Source organism: Salvelinus fontinalis, chromosome 1 (assembly GCF_029448725.1).
Source record: "Salvelinus fontinalis isolate EN_2023a chromosome 1, ASM2944872v1, whole genome shotgun sequence".
NCBI classification, from domain to species: Eukaryota; Metazoa; Chordata; class Actinopteri; order Salmoniformes; family Salmonidae; genus Salvelinus; species Salvelinus fontinalis.
The window spans coordinates 44,888,582-44,909,659 of record NC_074665.1 but is presented as its reverse complement, the minus strand read 5'-3'; the positions used below and the strand labels follow the sequence as shown (position 1 = coordinate 44,909,659).

The following is a 21,078-nucleotide window of genomic DNA, read 5'->3' as shown; positions in this document are numbered from 1 at the left end:
CACAAAATATAGCATGTTTAAAATGGTGCCCCAAAAGGATGCTGCTGCACCACCTCTCTCATCACCCCTCCCTCGTTCCCTCCTTCCCCCTATTTAGCTTTATTAGTCCATTTGTTACAACGGGAAAAAAAAAAATGTATACATGTTTCTCAGACCCCCAGATAGTACGCACAAACACAGCTCCCATTCCCTCTGTCTGACACACTAGAGGTCTATCCCCGTGCGGTGCTTCAGCCTCAGGGCGATAGGGTGTGGATGACTTATGTAACCGCCCTGTTGCTGGCCCGGGACGGCACCATAATCACAGCATTTTTCGGAACGGAGCCTAACGGTGTGTGTGTTTGTGTGAGAATATGTGTGTGTGTGAGAACATTTTTGGAAATGTGTGTGAAAGAGAATGTGTGTGTGTGTGTGTGTGTGTGTGCACGCGCGAGTGAGAATGTGTGTGTTTGTGGAAGAGTGTGTTTCCACTTGTGAGACTCACCTTTGTAGTTTATTGGTGATTGCTCCGAGCCTGGTTGTACCACTATTAGCTGACGAGTTTTCTGACAAAAAGTAAGAAAAAGAGAATTTATAATCCCCTCTTCCCCACTACTGTATCCGGAATTATCCACTCAAGTAAAGAACAAGAGTAATTTAGTATTTCTCCACTTTCAGTTCTTTCAGTGCAGTTACAACACAGGTCTTACAAAGGCCCACACTGTGATATTTACAGCCGATAGACACAGTAACCCTTCTCCAGGGTTAACACACACACAGGATACTTGACGCATTACAAGTCACGCATTACAAGTCTATCTGCATTCATCTTGCACTGACTCTAAGGGATACTTAGAAATACTATATATAGTGAGTTTCAAAAGTATTGGGACAGTGACACATTTGTTGTTGTTTTGGCTCTGTACTTCAGCACTTTGGATTTGAAATGATACAATGACTGAGGTTAAAGTGCAGACTGCTTTAATTTGAGGGTATTTTCATCCATATCGTTTAGAAATTACAGCACTTTTTGTACATAGTCCACCCCATTTTAAAAGACCAAAGGTATTGGGAGAAATTCACTTATATGTGTATTGACGTTGTCAAAAATGTAGGGTTTGGTCCCATATTCCTAGCACGCAATGTTTACATCAAGCTTGTGAATCTACAAACGTGTTGGATGCATTTGTTTTGGTTGTGTTTCAGATTATTTTGTGCCCAATAGAAATGAAATCGTAAATAATGTAGTGTGTCATTTTGGAGTCACTTTTATTGTAAATAAGAATAGAATATGATTCTAAGCACTTCTACATTAATGTGGATTCTACCATGATTACAGATAATCCTGAATGAATCGTTAATAGTAATAATAATGAGAGAATGTTAGACGCACAAATGGGGGGGTATGGTAATTGTGCGTCTAACTCACTTAACTTTAGACTACTTTAATACACATACAATTTCTCCCAATACTTTTGGTCCCCTAAAATGGGGGGGACTGTGTACAAAGTGCTGTAATTTCATAGTCGTATAATTTCAAATTCAAAGTGCTAGAGCACAGAGCCAAAACAACAACAAAAAATGTGTCACTATCCCTATAATTTGGGAGCTCACTGTACACACTCTGTATCCCCCCCCCCCCCCCCCCACACACACACTTTCATCCTCATCATATGCTGCTGCTAGTCCGTTCTTTATTTTACTCTCATTATTATCTAGCCTGATGCATCGTTGGGAAAGGCTCGTAAGTAAGCATGTCACGGTAGTATTCGGCGCATGTGACAAATAACATAACATTTTCCAGGTCAGACAGACATTCTTACCAGTTCACCAGTGAAGAGAAGAGGCTCTTGGACCACCGTTGCGCCGCAAAGCTCCACCATCCACTCCATCTGACCTGGAGAAAAAGGGAGAGAGCGAGAAAGACATACATCCTGATTAAGAGACAGAGGTCAGCGAGTTTCCCAGAGCCTTCATTAATAACGTGACTCTTGAAAACCTTTGCACGTCTACGAGTGATCCAGACAACTCGCAGGGCAGCCAAAGGGCATCGTCAGATGCTTTTTATTGCCCCACTGCGTCACTTTATTCACAGAACATCTCTGGTAAAACTTAGAATCAAGATGTTTAGGCTATCTGTCAGAGAGTGCAACTTGGTCTCAGAGTATTGCATATTATTCTGTACGTAAATCGGTGATCCTCCATTTTGTATGATACGTATGGTATATATTAATTTGTGGATGTCTATCACCCATTTTGTATAATAAGCTACGAATTAAAATATGTTATGAATTTGCAAAACGTACTATATACAGACACACTACATGGCCAAAAGTATGTGGACACCTGCTCGTCGAACATCTCATTCCAAAATCATGGGCATTAATATAGAGTTGCCCCCCCTCCCTTGCTGCTATAACAGCCTCCATTCTTCTGGGAAGGCTTTCCACTAGATGTTGGAACATTGGAAGCAAGTCCCTGCAGCATTCAGCCACAAGAGAATGAGTGAGGCCGGGCACTGATGTTGGGCGATTAGGCCTGGCTCGTAGTCGGCGTTCCAATTCATCCCAAAGGTGTTCGATTGGGTGGAAGTCAGGGCTCTGTGCAGGCCAGTCAAGTTCTTCACACCGTTCTCAACAAACCATTTCTGTATGGACCTTGCTTTGTGCACAGGGGCATTGACATGCTGAAATGGGTAAGGACCTTCCCCAAATTGTTGCCACAAAGTTGGGAGCACAGAATCGTCTAGAATGTCATTGTATGCTGTAGCATCACTGGAACTAAGGGGATTAGCCCGAACCATGAAAAACAGCCGCAGACCATTATTCTTCCCCCACCAAACTTTACAGTTGGCACTATGCATTGGGGCAAGTAGCGTTCTTACGGCATCCGCCAAACCCAGATTTGTCAGTTGGACTGCCAGAAGCGTCATTGATCACTCCAGAGATTGCGTTGCCACTGCTTTAAAGTCCAATTGTGGCGAGCTTCACACCACTCCAGCCGACGCTTGGCATTGCGCATGGTGATCTTAGGCTTGTTTGCGACTGCTCAGCCATGGAAACGCATTTCATGAAGCTCCCGATGAACAGTTCTTGTGCCGATGTTGCCTTCCAAAACTCAGTAGTGAGTGTTGCAACCGAGGACAGAGGATCTTTACACGCTCAGCACTCGGCGGTCCTGTTTTGTGAGCTTGTGTGGCCTATCACTTCGTGGCTGAAAAGTTGTTGCTCCTAGATGTTTCCACTTCACAATAACAGCACTTACAGTTGACTGGGGCAGCTCTAGCAGGGCAGAAATTTAACGAACTGACACGTTGGAAAGGTGGCATCCTATGACAATGCCACGTTGAAAATCTCTGAGCTCTTTCTTAAGGCCATTCTACTGCCAATGTTTGTCTATGGAGATTGCATGGCTGTTTGCTCAATTTTATACACCTGTCAGCTACGGGTGTGGCTGAAATAGCTGAATCTACTAGTTTGAAGAGGTGTCCACATACTTCTGTATATATAGCGCATGTTACGAATTTGGAAAACATAAAAGTAGCAAAAAAGTAGATAGTAGTTCAAAAGTTGCTATTTAGCTAAAATTATCCATTATTAGATTCGAACTAGCAACCTTTGGGTTGCTAGGCATTTGTGGTATACGCCCACCCACCCTACTTTTGTAGCTAGCTGGGCTGGCATTTTATCCAGGTAGCCTAGGACAACAAAAACTAAACCGTGTACTGTATCATGACAGAGTCATAGACCGTTTAGGCAACATGAGTGGAAGATGGTATTGGCGTTTCTCTACAAGTTAACATGTTTTTTCAACTTTTTATATAGGTGATTAGATGGATGTTAAAGTTGAAATGGTGCTGGAATAGTGGAGGCGGCGCATGTTTTCTTTGTGGTAACTCTTGAGGTTCTAAATCAATAGCTGTTTAGTAGTTTGAAACATGAACTTGCTTGACCATGCTGTAGGTCATTTAACTGTTTGTTACATGCAATGTTTTGTGAACTTCACTGTACAGATTTTGCTCTCCGGTTTTGTGATGAAACAAAAAAGGTGTGGTTGAATTTATTCTGCCACTGTATCGTCCTACTGTCTCGGTCTATGTATCATAGCGTCGAGGCATATGAATTAACAGGTTAGAGAGCAAACACAATTATCACAACGCGTGGGTTGTAATATAGCTTTTTTTCCTGGCTTGGATTCTCCAGTGATTTTACCCATGCACCGCTACTGTTTGCAGCCATAGGTGGTAATATCGCTCAGAGCTGATCCCTCGTCAGTATTGTGGAATAATTCTAATTTTAGGTATTGTGAAATAATTCTAATGTTAATTTGAATGAAAGCTGATCCAAGAGCGGCACTGCTTTTCTTTCAATCCTATCAGTATCGACACATGGTCTAACCATGCACTTAGCGAACATTCTCTCTACATTAAAAAGTTGGCTTGAGGCCCTGATCATCTTAATTAAGTAACAGTCGAACGAGAAGGCCGCTATACCTCGTCATGGATAGGTATCAACTCCTTTTTTCACCAAGTCACCGGACTTAATTTCCTCCTTACCTCCTCTCCCCCATCTTCCACATCCCCAAAAACAATTTAGAGCATGGATTCATTACAGGATTTGATCACACGAATGGGAAGAGATAGGGAGAAAAGTATAGGGGGTGAAGGACGTAGCAGTAGGTTGGTGGAGAGAGGACTATTAAGGAGACCCTTACCATATGTGTCAATAGGTTGGTAACATAGAACCTGTCCACGAAGACCACGTCATTTCTCTCCGACGTAGGTGTTGGCGTTATACCGGTATGATGTTGATATGGATTTTGCCATATCGTGCTTTTACATCTGCATTGCTTGCTGTTTGGTGTTTTAGGCTGGGTTTCTGTATAGCACTTTGTGACATCGGCTGATTTTAAAAAAGGGCTTTATAAATACATTTGATTGATAAATGAATACATGTATGAAATAAAGCGTTTTTGTTTTGTTAATTTCAGTCGAGTTTCTTCTCCTAAAAACATAGCCTTTTTTTTTTAGCAAATCTGCCTGCCAATCAAAGTCAACAAACAAGCATGCGCAACTGCAGAGTAAGCGGAAATCTTGTGAAGTAAACTCCTTTCGTTAGCAAAAGTGCCCGAAAATCAAGCATCGAGAATGACTGACAAGGAAAATAACACTATTGAGGTTGATTTGCAGGACGACGAATAATTGGTTCAAAAAAAGGGGGCCTACTCTGCCGTTTGGAACTGGTTTAGCTTTATATCCGACCTCGACCAACAAACAGTACTGTGTAAATTGTGTCGACGCACTAGCCAAAAGGTGGAAACACCAGCAATCTTTTTCACCACCTGAAAACCCTGCATGTGCACGAATGTGAAGAATCTACCAGAATGTGTGCAACAAACCCCCGGCACAATTCCCAAGACATCTTCAAGCAAGACCCGCACTCAGCTATCACTCAAGGCATCATTCGTTAGTGGCATTCCCTATGACAAAAAGAGCAAGAAGTGGAATGAGATAACGAGTGCAATTACGTATCACATAGCGACATGGAACCAATTCAAACTGTGGAGAAAGACAGATTCAGAAAGTTGATTCGAACTCTAGACCCAAGATATGAGATGCCGAGCCGTAAATACTTCAACAACACATCTGCCAGAACTCTACACAGAATGTCGGGGCAGAGTTGCCAACAAAACCCGTAACGCTGCACTCTTCTCTACCACTGCCGACTTATGGTCAAGCCGGACCACAGAGCCATACATTAGCCTCACGATTCAACATTGACGACAACTGTAAGCTGCAAAGCGAATGCCGTCAGACCTCTTATTTCCCAGACGACCACACCGGAGGCATAATTGCAGCTGGGCTGAGGGAGGCACTTTCATCCCGGGGCTTGAAAGAGTCACGTCAAGTATGTATGACCACTGACAGAGGATCGAACATGGTCAAAGCATTGGAGCTGAACAAAATGGACAAGACTAGGGTGTTTCGGACACAGGCTACACATTGCCATTGGTAAGTTTCAACATCCAAAAACAGCTAGGTACCAGACTGTATTCCTTCCTCTAAAATTATTCCACGGTTCCCTTGGCCAATGAATGACTACACCGTCGCAAAACCAACCTAAACCCGAGGTGACCACTGGGTATGATCATACGGTGAGAAGATTGGAACACTTTTTACACGCTCTCATCGTCAGAGTAGGGGTGTACGAAATGAGCAAAAAGTAATATCACAATATTTTCCACGGTCCGTACTACAACTACATAATATCACGATATACTGTACATTTTTATTTGAAGTATCACTTTGTTAATGTCTTCAGTCTGTCTTGTTTATCGTTTGTGTCTGTCTTCATCCACAGGTGGTGTGACGTTCAGAGAGTTTCCATCACATTGCTTGGCTATACCAGGGGTGTCCAGCCCTTCTCCTGGACAACCACTGGGTGGCTTGTTTTGCGGAGTTATATTCGGTACCCTTTTCACATTAACGAGTCCGAAAAGAGTCAAGCCTTCACTGTGCTAGCCTGGTTACGCATTCACAGTAGTGGCTGGAAAAAACGCTGTGAAAAATTTGTCGCTATAGTTTGAAAAGGGTATAATGTTGGTGCTCAAGAATCAGGACAGACTGTTGGACAAGAAACATGGGGAAAGGAACATTTACTGCAAACAATATATTTTGTGGATCTAGCCAAGAATTTGTTAGAAACGGAAATGACATTGTGTGTAAATCAACAAGCTACACATAGGAAACGAACCGCAACGTTGATGATTCTTTGCTTTCAGGGCTCATGTTCACAGCATTTTGTAATTGCACTCTATATCCCAGTGAAATGGGGGGGAAAATCCGCACCAACAGTGGCACTCATAGACAAACGCCAAGTCTCCAGCGCAGCCAGTGCAACCAAAACCACATTCATTTAATTTCTTACGTTTTATTCATACTTAACCTGTCTAGGACTGGGGTGCCGCTAGGGGGAAATTGCTGTAGAATGAGTTCTGTTCCACTCAGAGACAAAATTCCAACGCCTATAGAAACTATAGACTGTTTTCTATCCAATAATAGTAATAATATGCATATTGTACGATCAAGAATTTAGTAGGAAGCCGTTTAAAAAATTACACGATTTACATAAATAGTGACAACAGCACCCCCTAGCCTCAACAGGTTAACTTTTATTCAGTCTGGTAAGTCACAGATAAATTATCTTTTGCAATAACAACCTCGTTATTCAATACGCAAAAAGTTTAACATTTTCGACCTAAAAATATTTTCGACTTCAAGAAAATCCTCATTTGGGGAAAGCCAAGTAAATGCACATGATGTAGAGATGATATAGATTGCACTTATTGTATATGATAAACACAGTGGAAGCAGGCAGGTAAATAATAGATGAAGATCCTGTTGAGAGATGTTGCCGAGAACAGACTCCAGTTGTGTACCCTCTCCACGTGAAAGAAAGCCACAAACACATGCATGCACGCACACCCGCTGACACTAGAGACATTTAGCACGTAATCTAAAGCAGGGGTTCTCCAGAGGTACTGCGGGGGGGGGGGGGGGGAAATTAAAGCATTAAAGCATTTTGGAATAAGTAATACAAAATAAATCTACAATTTGTGTTCTCAACATGGGCCTGGGAGGCTCACAGGGACATTGGTATTCACAGTACTCCACCAATTACAATTTTATTTGTATTTTTTTACTTTAAATTAGTGTAACTGTCCAGTGAAAATCTCACTTTTAAAAAGTTAATATTCTGTTAACTCATACCCAAAATGTTGACTCATCCTAGTCGTATTGGTGGCCGATGTTCCCTCTAAGCTTCACGGGTGAGTGGCCATGCACATTCAAGACTGCCTCGCAGAAGAAATGCCAGGCCGCGCAGAGACGAAAGAGATTGAACGTCACCGAGGTCGCCCCATTACTTTGCACTATACAGAGCAACGTTTTTTTCTGTGATGCAATCAACATTATATCAGCCCCTTTTCAATGCAACAAACCTAACTTTTCAAGATTGAGTTTGTGACTCTGTAGTAGCCAGTCAGAGCGCACCCGAGTAGAATTATATTGGTGAGGATAGCCCAGGAGTGGTCTTTCAAATCACCCGAGAGTGAATGTGCTTTTTTAGAGCAGAGCCACGCGTTTGCACATTTTTGATATTCTTCGACGTTATTAGACCAGTTATAGATAAGTATAGGTCAGCAATTTGGAGTTACTGCTTCCTACAAGAGCACAAGTGTAGGCTACATTTCTTTGAAAAGCCAGTCAGGTAAAAACCTTATGTCTTAATTAAAAGGGTCAGTGTTGAATTGAATATGCAAATAAGCCCATAGGCAGAGGTGTAGAATACATTGTCTAATTCTCTGTATGGTAATAATGATGACTTTTATTTTGTGGTTTCTTGCATCATACAACACAATACAATTTACAGTCACCTATTTGGCCCATGGTGTTACATTAATCAATGTCAAGCCCTTCATTTTTTAAAAATATATATATATTTGTCTTATGTAATGTATGCCAGCATTGAACACCACATATAGGCTACTGTAGGATGTCATAGAAATCATGAGCTATTTCAATATGAAAATGTTATGGGATTTGCTTACTTACTTTTGTTGGTAGGCCTACATTACGCTCAAATAGTAGCCAATATACTATTGTGGCTGTCTAAAACTGTCAGGGTACAGCCTCAGTGTCTACTGTAAACGCACGCCAAAAGATGCAAAAAGAATTATAAGAATGTTCAAGTTTCCGCTCACAAGACCTAATATTTGCTCAGTGTCCCAAAAATGTTCAGGGAACATTGTTCGTGGCCAAAGCATAAACTTGAAGGAAAAAAAAAAAAAAAAAAAAACCCACCTTAAACTCAAAACAGACAACCGGTTAAAAAGTGCTTGTCATTTCCTCATTGAGCCGACCAATCAGCGGTCTACTTGTATTAATATTTTTAATGACCGGTATATGCCCACACCATTCTGTTGTTGGGGTATTCCCATACCATTCCAACACAGAAAAGCTGATTTTGAACATGCGTAATTACCTTTTTTTTTTTTTATGGAAATCTGTTTCCCACATAATGTAATTAATTATTGGTCTTGATTCATAGAAATCTGGAAACAGTGGGCAGTTACTTTAAGCTTTAAAACTGCAAGTATCTCTCTCTGCCTCATTGCAAAATGTGTAGAACTGCAGGAAATTAGCTTGAATGGCAACATTTTCCTTCTAATGCTAAGAGCCGGGCCTTTAAAATGTTCCTTCCCAGGGCCCGAGAATTGGTTTGTCTGGCCATGCACTGCCAAAGTCATGGTAAAACTCCTTGTATGCAATATATATATATATTTTTATCTCACTCGAGTTGTGTTCTGATTATGATGGGGTGCCTGATGAATTTGCTATCAGAAAAGGGGTTACAGGCCCCAAAAGCTTGAGAACCCCTGATCTATAGTGCACGAGCAAACCCATTAGCCAAGCCTGCATTGATCCAGCCTGCAGAAATACACATTAGGAGCACTTTGATGCCCCAGGACCTTCATCCATCCATCCATCATACGGAGAAGAAATGTTTTTGCATGACGGAATATGAATTCTCCTCTACCTCTTCCGAACAGTGTCTCTTCTAATGCGGAGTGGACAGAGGACAAGATATAGATAACCTTCACAGTCTCTTTCCATCAGTGTTTGCCGCTTATCAAATTTGTGATGAAGGGAGAAGATTGAACCTCAACCTCCAACTACCTACAGTGCCTTCAGAAAGTAGTCATACCCCTTAACTTATTCCACTTGTGACTCGTTTCAGGAAACTAAAGTTATGTCGCGCGTCACTACTTCACAGGAGCACCATTTGAAAGTAAACAGTTTTTTAAAAGTTATCAAAAATGCATTTTTGGGCAGTAATACCTTCTGGAACATGTGAACTTTCATGTGCCTTAATAACAAACTTGTATGCCATCTGTGAATACGAATAAAATTGTTAAATTACAAGCCTAGTTGGTTAAGCCCGAGAAAGTCAGCAACCTTCCCACTAGCCACGATTAGCCGAGATAATGAGTGTGGTGGACATGCCAGATGAGTTCGGATTGGTCATATAGCACGCTTCTGTCTTTTTGAGCTGGCCAGTATGTGTAGGTAATCCTGTCTAACGCGGCTTTTGTTTTGTTTTATGCATTGCGTATTAAAAACGTAAGACTCCACTATGCAAGTATCCATTTCAATAGAAAGTCACTGCAACAACTTTTTCATAGCACTCTCATCTCAGTGTGCCAGAGCGCAGAATAACTGACAAATTTAGAAACGCTCAACCCCTGTTGAATATGGCCGGTGTCAGTAAACGTTGGCAAAAAAGACCAACCGGCTCTGCTAGGGCGAGTAAATTGGTTAGAGTGAGCTGTTCTCTCTTTTGTGTCTGGAATTAGGCAGCAAGCTAGCCAACATTAGCCAGTTGACATGGGTGCTTGACTGCTGTTGTCAGGTCAGAACGCTCGGATCAACCCTACTTTTTGGCCAGAGTTTCCAGTGTGCGCCCTGAAAGCGAAACGCTCCGAATTTACAAAACGGCCAATCTGACAACACCCAGAACACACTCTGGCACTCCAGATTAAATGTACGAATACACCTGTAGTATAAACCAGCCTTTAGTCTTGAAATCTTTGGTTGATTAGTACATAGCCTCACATGTGAATCCTTAAATAGATGGGTGGTGCTAAAGCTTAAAGAGGGTGTGAACGATGCTGAATGGGTGTAGACAAACAAGAGTTCTCCAGTTTATCAACTTTCAAAGCAGAATTACTTTCCCTATTGTTCCTCAACTGTAGTGTATGATTGACAATTTGAGTCTCTACTTTTAACCAATGTAAAAAAACAACTTCAACACCATTTGGCCATGTACTCTTATAATCACCACCCGGCGCAGCCAGAAGAGGACTGGCCACCCCTCAGAGCCTGGTTCCTCTCTAGGTTTCTTCCTAGGTTCCGGCCTTTCTAGGGAGTTTTTCCCAGCCACCGTGCTTCTTCATCTGCATTGCTTGCCATTTGTGGATTTAGGCTGGGTTTCTGTATTACACTTTGTGACATGTGCTTTATAAATAAAATGTGCTGCTTGCTTGCGTCAAATGTTACTGCCTAAGACCGAATTGAGCCAGTCGGTCACATTTTGTGTTACAGCCCGAATTCAAAATGGAATTAAATATATGTTTTTCTCACCCATTTACACACAGTACTCCATCATGAGAAAGTTAAAACATGTTTTTAGAAATGTTTGCAAAAATATCTAAATTTACATTAGTATTCATTCCCCTGAGTCAATTCTTTGTAGAAGCACCTTTGGCAGCCATTACGGCTATGAGTCTTTCTGGGTAAGTATAAGAGGTTTCCACACCTGGATTACACATCATTTTCCTATTCTATTCAAAATTCTTCAAGCTCAGTTGAATTGGTTGTTGATCATTGCTAGACAATCATTTTTCAGGTCTTGCCATAGATTTAAGTAGAAAATTCACTGTCTTCTTGGTAAGCAACTCCAATATAGATTTGACCTTGTGTTTTAGGTTATTGTCCTGCTAAAAAGGTGAATACATCTCCCAGTGTCTGGTGGAAAGCAAACTGAACCAGGTTTCCTCTTGGATCTAGTGGTTACCTTCCTATCCGGCAACGGAGTTAGGAAGGACGCCTGTATCTTTGTAGTGACTGGGTGTATTGATACACCACCCAAAGTGTATTTAATAACATCACCATGCTCAATGGGATATTCAGTGTAAGATTTTTTTTTTTTTTACCCATGTACCAATAGGTGCCATTCTTTGCGAGGGATTGGAAAACCTCCCTGGTCTTTGTGGTTGAATTTGTGCTTGAAATTCACTGCTCGACTGAGGGACCTTACAGATAATTGTATGTGTTGGGTACAGAGATGAGGTAGTCATTCAAAAATCATGTCCATGTGACTTGTTCAGCAAATGTTCACTCCTGAACTTATTTAGGCTTACCATAACTAAGGGGTTGAATAGTTATTGACTCAAGACATTTAAGCTTTTCATTTTTAATTCAAATTGTAATCATTTTTTAAAAACTATTCTATTTTGAGGTATTGTGTGTAGGCCAGTGAAAACAAATTTTAAATATTCTATCCATTTTAAATTCAGGATGTAACAACAAAATGTGGAAAAAGTCAAGGGGTGTGAATACTTTCTGAAGGCACTGTACTAAAAAGAGTCTCCAAGAAGAGTGAAAGATTACGTCTTAAGACAATTTAGAAGTGTTTACATGTTTTCAGACCTTTGGCACCAACTTTACTCCACAGTTACCCCTAAGGGCAAAGAATTGCTGTATAATGTTCAGGTAATTGGCAAAATAAAGGAAACACTTGAGTAAATGAGGGATACAAATTATATTGAAAACAGGTGTGGTTCCTGAGTTAATTAAACAATTAAAACATCCCATCATGCTTAGGGTCATGTATAAAGTGCCCATTATTGGGTCTACCATGGCTAGAATAAGTTATCTTAGTGACTTTGAAAGAGGGGTCTCAAAGGAGCATAGCTGGTTTAAAGGGTGTGTGTGTGTGTCAGCCACCAAATCTCAACCTAATTAAACACTTATGGGAGATGAGTGTCAGCAAGACAAAATAGATGATCGTGGACTACAGGAAAAGGAGGGCCGAACAGGCCCCTATTAACATTGACAGTGCTGTAGTGGAGCGGGTCGAGAGTTAAGGTCCTTGGTGATTGGTGATGTGGACACTTTGTTGGTGTCCACATCACCAACAAACTATCATGGTCCAAACACACCAAGACAGTCGTGAAGAGGGCACGACAACGCCCCCCCCCAGGATACTGAAAAGATTTGGCATGGGTCCCCAGATCCACAAAAAATTATACAACTGCACCATCGAGAGCATCCTGAACCGGTTGCATCACCGCCTGGTATGGCAACTGCTCGGCATCCGACCGTAAGGCGCTACAGAGGGTAATGCATACGGCCCAATACATCACTAAGGCCAAGCTTCCTGCCATCCAGGACCTATATACTAGGCGGTCAGAGGAAGGCCCAAAAAATTGTCAGAGACTCTAGCCACCCTAGTCAGACTGTTCTCTCTGCTACCGCACAGCAAGCGGTACCAGAGCACCACATCTAGGTCCAAGAAGCTTCTAAACAGCTTCTATCCCCAAGCCGAAAGACGGCTGAACAATTAATCAAAATGGCCACTGGACCATTACATTGACCCCCCCCCCCCCATTTGTTTTTACACTGCTGCTACTCGATGTTTATTATCTATGCATAATCACTTTACCTCTACATACATGTACAAATGACCTCAACTGACCTGTACTCACGCACATAATATCTCTACCAGTACCCCCTGTACATAGCCTCGTTATTGTTATGTCATTTTGTGTTACTTATTTATTTTGTTTTACATTTGTTTATTTAGTAAATATTTTCTTAAGTCTATTTATTGAACTGCATTGTTGGTTAGAGGCTTATAAGTAAGCATTTTACGTTAAGGTCTACACCTGTTGTATTCGGCACGTGACAAATAACCTTTGATTTGATTCTGGAGCGGTGTCTGAAACAGCGTTTCCCACCGCCATCAACTAAACACTGAATTACCAAATTCCTCCAATAGAGTTCCAGACACTCTATGCCAAGGCAGGTCGTGGTGGCCAATGCAGCTCGTGGTGGCCAATGCAGCTCGTGGTGGCCAATGCAGCTCCGGCAGCTCGTGGTGGCCCAACACCCTATTATTAAGACACATTGGTATTTTCTTTCTTTTGGCAGTTACCTGTAGCTCCTCTTGTGACTGCCACAAGTGAGGTGATATGTACATGTGCATATGTCTGGTTTAAAGTTTTAAAAACCTTGCAAGGTTAAACCCTTTGTGTATTTTCATTTTCATGCTATTATATATCTGCCAGTTCCCGACTGCATTATTTGCACTGGCAAAGCTAAGATGGTCGCCATTGTCATTTCAGTGGACTATCCCTTTTAAGAGGGAATGTCCCTTTAAGAAGAAGGGGAGCAGTTTGGTGGAAATATTGTGTGTGTACCTGGCTGAGTTTTTTTGTGTGTGGAAAACCTTTTAAGTAGCCTAGATTAAGAAATTCAAAGTTACACTTGTTGCTAATTTTTGTGGATTGTTAAATCAACGACAAAAGGATTCCTTTGTTTTGGAGGAAGCCTTAACATTGAGCTGTTGTAAGCTCTCCACCAGGCCGGATTTCCCTCTCCCACAACCATCCGAGATCCATCTTGTTTTTTTGTGTGTGTGTGACTAACTTTATTTAGGTCACATTTTGAAGGGGGATTGCACATTTTTGCCTTTTGATTAACTTTGGGACAATTTTTTTCTTGCGATTCTGTTTGGACTTTCTGGGACTTGGATTTCTGAACTTTGTTTTTGGTCTAGTTGAAGAAAATCAATTAGTTTGGTGGATTGAAACACTACCAATATATGCATATTTTGTTCACTTTATTCATTTTGTTGGTCTTAAAAATAAAACAAGTTTTACAATTTTACCTTAAATAAACTAGGCAAGTCTTGCTTTGGTCACCCATGTGAAGACATAGGAACACGATATTTCTTTGAACTTTTATATTGTAGCATGGTTTGAGATCCAAGCTGGTTGTTAACCGCTAGCTATGACTCATCCATAACTTTGTCAGTTCTCAACCCTCCCATTGCACACTGCAATTTTTAACCATTCAATAAATTGACAGGCACAAAACAATGGGCTTCAAACTGTTCCCAACGTCAGAGAACTACTCCTCTATGCCAGAGTGTGTGTGTGTGTGTGTGTGTGTGTGTGTGTGTGTGTGAGTCCTACAGTTCACAGTGGTAAATGAGTGGGACTGGGTAGACAGAGGTGGATTCATTTTCTTGTCTCTAAAGAGACAGCGGTACTACCAGGAGTCCTGGGGAGGCTTTCCATAAATGAAGGCCACCTTGTGTTTTTCCTGACGTCCAGGCTTCTTCCCTTTTGCCTTTTCACTTTTTTCCTTTCTTTAAAACATATATATCTATACACAAATTAAAACACCATAATATCTCTCTTGTTCCATTAGCCAACGTTCCCAAAGTTCAGCCGACTAGCTGTCACCTGCAAAAGGCTCTAGGGGAAACTGATGATACTTCTAATTTAAATGGACTTCTATTTCGAATGAGGGGGCGAATAGAGAGAGTACTGTATTTTTTCACAAAAACATTAAACATCCACCATTGCCAAATAAATCAATGGTATTTTCTAAAATATATATATATATATATTTTTTTTTTTAAGTGTTCCAGCCTCAACCCATTTCTTGGCGAGGTGAGATTGTGTAGTATGGTCTGTAGCGGGTTGTTTTCTGGTCGGCGTTGCAGTTCCTTACCAGTGGTCATATCGGTGAAAGAGCCTTGGAAACAGATCTCGTAATCCTTCATCAGCAGCTAGGGAGAGAGAGAGACAGGAGCTCCGTTTAGATTTAGTCAATTCAGGAGATAAGACCTTCTTCCAGGTGGGTCACAAAGGCCCAAAGCAACATCCAGGTCCTGTGGGACCATAACGTTCCATTGAAACCAGTGGAGCCAAGGTTGGGGGGGGTTCCACCCTGCCTATACAAATGGTAGGGAAAACAATGTATTAAACCAAAAGCACTAACTGCTTTTGAATCCAGTATGGTGTCAAACAGAACACGGGGACAAAAAAAAGGCTCAAGATGTACAGAATTCTCCATGGTAACATCCATGCTTTTGGTAAAGTGCACCGCCAGTCAGGCACATCTCTACTGTTTACTGTTAATTTAGGCCTATACATGGATAATATATGTTCTAAATGGGTATCTCATGAAGTACTTCATTATCAATAGTTAACATTTGTCCAAACAATAAAGTTATTTATAGCCAGTCAAGCCATATAAAGCGACAACCCTGATTTCACATCAAAGCCTCGGCTAATATCCACGATTCAGTTGGATGGTACTGTTTTAGAAAGCGCCAACCTATTTGACTGAGAAACGCTCAATCTCAACACTTCGGTCTCCATCCATAATGACCGCTAGCCCGCGGTTGCGGTCTGATGAACAAACGTCTCGCTTACATATTTCTCATTTAGACACCTAATGCCCTTCAGGTGGAATTAAAGGACATGATAACACACACACACACACACCCTCCTACCACCCACCCACCATGCCACTCACATCTTGCAATCAGCATTCTGGTGACAAACGCCTAGAATACCAATTTATCGGTTTGACTGTCTGTCCCGTTCGTCTGGCGACGGCGAGCGAATATGAACACGGCAGTGTGTCTGAAGCCATCAAGGTGGGGAGACTGTAATCGGGTCCTTCAAATAGGCCTGAAATTACTGGTTAATTCAATTAGGGGCCTCCTCAAAGCAGCCAATAACACCAACATGACATCAAGCCATTTCAAGTTCTCCTCTTCAGTTGCAAAGGTTCCTCTGCTGCTGCTTTCAGGTCTGGCCCCACTCCAAAAAGGAGATGAAAGCGCCATCAGAAAATGGGTTTGACTTTTTAAAGCAGGACTAGGCGTGCACTCCAAGATGACGCATCTAGTGGTTTGAAGCAGGTGCTGGAGATCAAAGAATCTGTTCAGCAAAAAGTTTTGAAAAAGTAAAAGACTGCACACATCTTGTAATATGGGGGTGTATTCGTTTAAATGCAATATGGGGTAATGTGTTGTAATAGAATACCTAGGTGTACATTTGCGATGGAATAGTGCAGGTGTGATATGGGGTGTGGTGTGTATTACGGGGTGTAATAGTGAAGGTGTAACAGCACAGGTGTAAAACGTACACTTGTGTCCCCTGTGGTCCGTGCTCTCATGGGCCCTTGGTGATCATGTCCGTTCACAACGTCTCCTCGCACCTCAAATGACGTCTGTGGGGGTGGACGAGGGGAGACGAAGGGTTAAAAAATTCTTAATAGGTAAGTCGGTAGTATCATTTGTCATTGAAATCATTTTAATCTTTTTTTAAATTTTACCAGGACATTACCAAGAAAAATACAAATTAAAATCCATGCTTCACAAACAGAGATTAACTCAATGGGAAACATATGGAATATACTGTAATCTACTCTTGGAATATAACATGCAACCAGAGTGTACCTCATTTAAGATTGTCCCTTGTTTGAAGCACTCGGAAATCCCTGTGGAGTATAGGAACAAAAATAATGCTTATATTCGGCAACACAAACAATCCCCATTTCCCTTGAGCTGTGTTACGTAAGAAACCTTCCCTTCCCTGTGGTTTCACATTAACACTGGTTTCCCTAAATCTGTCTGTGGTGAGGGGACAAATTACAGTGACGGAACTCTGAACTCACACTGGAAGCTCACCACCCACTTCCTGCCTGCGATGCCCAGGAAGTACTTGAGCGTGCGCTCACACACCAGATCACCATCTGTGACGGACAGACAAACAAAAAGTTAGGGTAGACGTGAGAAAACATACACATAGAACACATAGTACACACAAATCATAACTTCAGTGAATGTCATCCACGGCGTTTCATAAAAATGGCCTCAAAACACTTCGTTAACCTCACCCAATGAAATCACTGTTCACAAATACTTTGTTGCCATGTTGGGCTTTTGTGATTTGATGACAAGATTTTCAAAATGACAGTAAGATCATGAACTGAACTTGGAAAACCAGCAGTAAATGGCAGCGCAGAGCATCAAATCGGAAATCCATAGTCGTATTTTACAGTCACAGTGGACTACGAGTCGGCATTCTGTGGGAAATGAATGCTTCACCGCATGTGATCCACAGCCAGGTTAGAGAGACATATCAGGAAGTCCGGTGATACTTCGTCAATCTGCGTAATAAAGTTACATCTTTATGAATAGGAAGTTACACTAGATATCAAGCATGCGCTGGTTGACAGTGCAGAGTAGAGAGCTGACCCATGGCAATGAGTGCGTAGGCGAGAGCCCTGCTGTGATCTTAGAGATGGTGCCTGGAGCTTCCTGTCTGGTGGTTGGCAGCACACACACACTTTCCTATCAGTAACAGTCTTGTCATCGGTTAAGTCTCGTCTCAATCCACAACCATCTGCAGTGCATTCGGGAAGTATTCAGAGACCTTCACCTTTTCCCACATTTTGTTACGTTACAGCCTTATTCTAAAATGGATGAAAGCGTTTTTCTCCTCATCAATCGACACATAATGCCCCATAATGACAATGCAAAATATCACATTTACATAAGTATTCAGACCCTTTACTCAGTACTTTGTTGAAGCACCTTTGGCAGCGATTACAGCCTCGAGTCTTCTTGGGTATGATGCTCGAAGCTTGGCACACTTGTATTTGGGGAGTTTCTCCCATTCTTCTTTGCAGATCCTCACAAGTCCTGTTTGATCGGGTTCAAGTCCGGCCTCTGGCTGGGCCACGCAAAGTCATTCAGAGACCTCCTGAGTTGTTTTGGCTGTGGGCTTAAGGTTGTTGTCCTGTTGGAAAGGTGAACCTTCTCCCCAGTTGGAGCTTCTGAGCGCCCTGGAGAAGGTTTTCATCAAGGATCGCGCTGTACTTTTCTCCGTTCATCTTTCCCTCGATCTTCACTAGTCTCCAAGTCCCTGCCTCTGAAAAACATCCCCACAGCATGATGCTGCAACCACTATGCTTCCCCGTGGGATGGTGCCAGGTTTCCTCCAGGCGTGACGCTTGGCATTCAGGCCAAAGATCTCAATCTTGGTTTCATCAGACCAGAGAATCTTGTTTCTCATGGTCAGAGTCCTTAAGGTGCCTTTTGGCAAACTTCAAGCGGGCTGTCATGTACCTTTTACTGAGGGGTGTCTTCCATCTGGCCACTCTACCATAAAGACCTGATTGGTGGAGGGCTGCAGAGATGATTGTCCTTCTGGAAGGTTCTCCTATTTCCACAGAGGAACTCTGGAGCTCTGTCAGAGTGACCATCGGGTTATTGGTCACCTCCCTGACCAAGGCCCTTCTCCCCCGATTGCTCAGTTTGGCAGGGCGGCCAGCTCTAGAAAGAGTCTTAGAGTGGTTCTAAACTTATTCCATTTAAGAATAATGGAGGCCACTGTTCTTGGGGACCTTCAATGCTGCAGAAATGTTTTGGTACTCTTCCCCAGATCTGTGCCTTGACACAATCCTGTCTCAGAGCTCTACGGACAATTCCTTCGGCCTCATGGCTTGGTTTTAGCTCCGACATGCACTATCAACTGTGGGACCTTATTTAGACAGGTGTGTGCCTTTCCAAATCATGAACAATCAACTGAATTTACTACAGGTGGACTCCAACCAAGTTGTAGAAACATCAAGGTTGATCAATGGAAACAGGATGAACCTAAGCTCAATTTTGAGTCTCATGGCAAAGGGTCAGAATACTTATGTAAATAAGGTTTCGGTAAAAAAAAATTATACATTTGCAACATTTTCAAAAAACCTGTTGTCACTGTCATTATGGGATATTGTGTGTAGATTGATGATAGATTATTTTATTTTATTTTTCTATTTTAGAATAAGGCTGTAATGTAACAAAATGTGGAAAATGTGAAGGGGTCTGAATACTTTCCGAATAGACTGTTAAGAAGCATTAGTGCACATTGTAGCAAAACAATTGTTTCTTAAGTAGAGGCAGTCCCTCGATGTTTCAGTCAGTTTTCTTCCAGTTGGTGCCTAATGAATACTACCTAGGTGTGGAATTCTTAACGTCTGTTTTAGTCTAATGACCATGGTGAGATAACTCTTTCTCGCACAGACCCAAACTTTCCTCCTCCTACTCCTCCTCAACCTTTCACTGCCCCCGAAAGATCAAGAACCTGCACAATTTCATTTGGCAGTTGCCGGGGTAACGGATGCCATTAACGTGGCTTCCTTAAACCACTCTTCAGCTAATGTTGTGCTTTGGAGGAGGCGGCTTTGAAATCCAAAGAATCCATCAGAGAGCGCAATTAAGGCTTGAAGACGGTGTGTGTGTGTGTGTAGAGGGCTGTGTGTTTGTTTTAGGGATGGGAATTGCCAGAGAACTGATACAATATTATCACGATACTTAAAAGTATTCACACCCCTTGACATTTTCCACATTTTGTTGAGTTACCGCCTGAATTTAAAATTAAATTAAATTGCGATTTCTTTGGGGTCACTGGCCTAAACACAATAAACCACAATATCAAAGTGGAATTAGGTTTTTCGAAATGTTTACAAATTAATAAACAAATAAAAAGCTGAAATGTATGGAGTTAATAAGTATTCAACCCCTTTGTTATGGCAAGCCGAAATAAGTTCAGGAGTAAATATGTGCTCATAATGAGTTGCATGGACTGCAATGATAGTGTTTAACATGATTTTTGAATGACTGCCTCGTCTCTGTACCCCACACATACAGATAATTGTAAGGTCCCTCAGTCGAGCAGTGAATTTCATCCAAAGACCAGGGAGGTTTTCCAATGCCCTGCAAAGAAGGGCACCTATTGGTAGATGGGTACAAATGTAAAAAGCAGACATTTACTATCCCTTTGAGCATGATGAAGTAATAAAGTGCCTTCGGAAAGTACTCATACCCCTGGACTTATTCCAGTGTTACAGCCCAAATTCAAAATGGATCAAATATATGTTTTTTTATCACCCATCTACACACAATACCCCATAATGACAAAGTGAAAATGTATTGAAAACAAAATAGAGAAATATCGAATTTACATAAGCATTCACACCCATGAGTCATTAAAGCTTGAATCACCTTTTGGCAGCGATTATAGCTGAGAGTCTTTCTGGGTAAGTCTCTAAGAACTTTGCATACCTGGAATTGCCCATTTATTATTTTCAAAATTCTTCAAGCTCTGTCAAGTTGGTTGTTGATTATTGCTAGACAACCATTTTCAGGTCAGAACAGAACCAGGTTTTCCTCTAGGATTTTTCCTATGCTTAGCTCCATTCCGTTTATTTTTTAGCCTGAAAAACTCCCCAGTCCTTCACAAATTACAAGCATAACTATAAAGATGATGCAGCCACCACTACACTTGAAAATATGGAGAGTGGTACTCAGTGATGCGTTGTATTTTCCGCAAATATAACACTTTGTATTCATGTCAAAAACGGAATTGCTTTGCCACATTTTTTTGCAATATTTTCTTTAG

The 21,078-nt window shown here is 41.7% G+C and overlaps 1 protein-coding gene across 3 annotated transcripts in view; it reads right to left on the bottom strand.

Annotated features, from left to right (window-relative positions):
- LOC129855320 (breast cancer type 1 susceptibility protein homolog) overlaps positions 1–21,078 on the bottom strand; it is a 42,539-nt gene that overhangs the window by 2,347 nt on the left and 19,114 nt on the right. For all 3 annotated transcript variants that reach the window (XM_055922855.1, XM_055922863.1, XM_055922873.1), the window contains exons 15-20: positions 17,300–17,377; positions 17,082–17,122; positions 16,769–16,852; positions 15,341–15,398; positions 1,803–1,876; positions 485–545 (exon numbers count right to left, since the gene is read on the bottom strand). In XM_055922855.1, the coding sequence (XP_055778830.1) occupies positions 485–545; positions 1,803–1,876; positions 15,341–15,398; positions 16,769–16,852; positions 17,082–17,122; positions 17,300–17,377 (396 nt within the window). The remainder of the gene's footprint in view (positions 1–484; positions 546–1,802; positions 1,877–15,340; positions 15,399–16,768; positions 16,853–17,081; positions 17,123–17,299; positions 17,378–21,078) is intronic.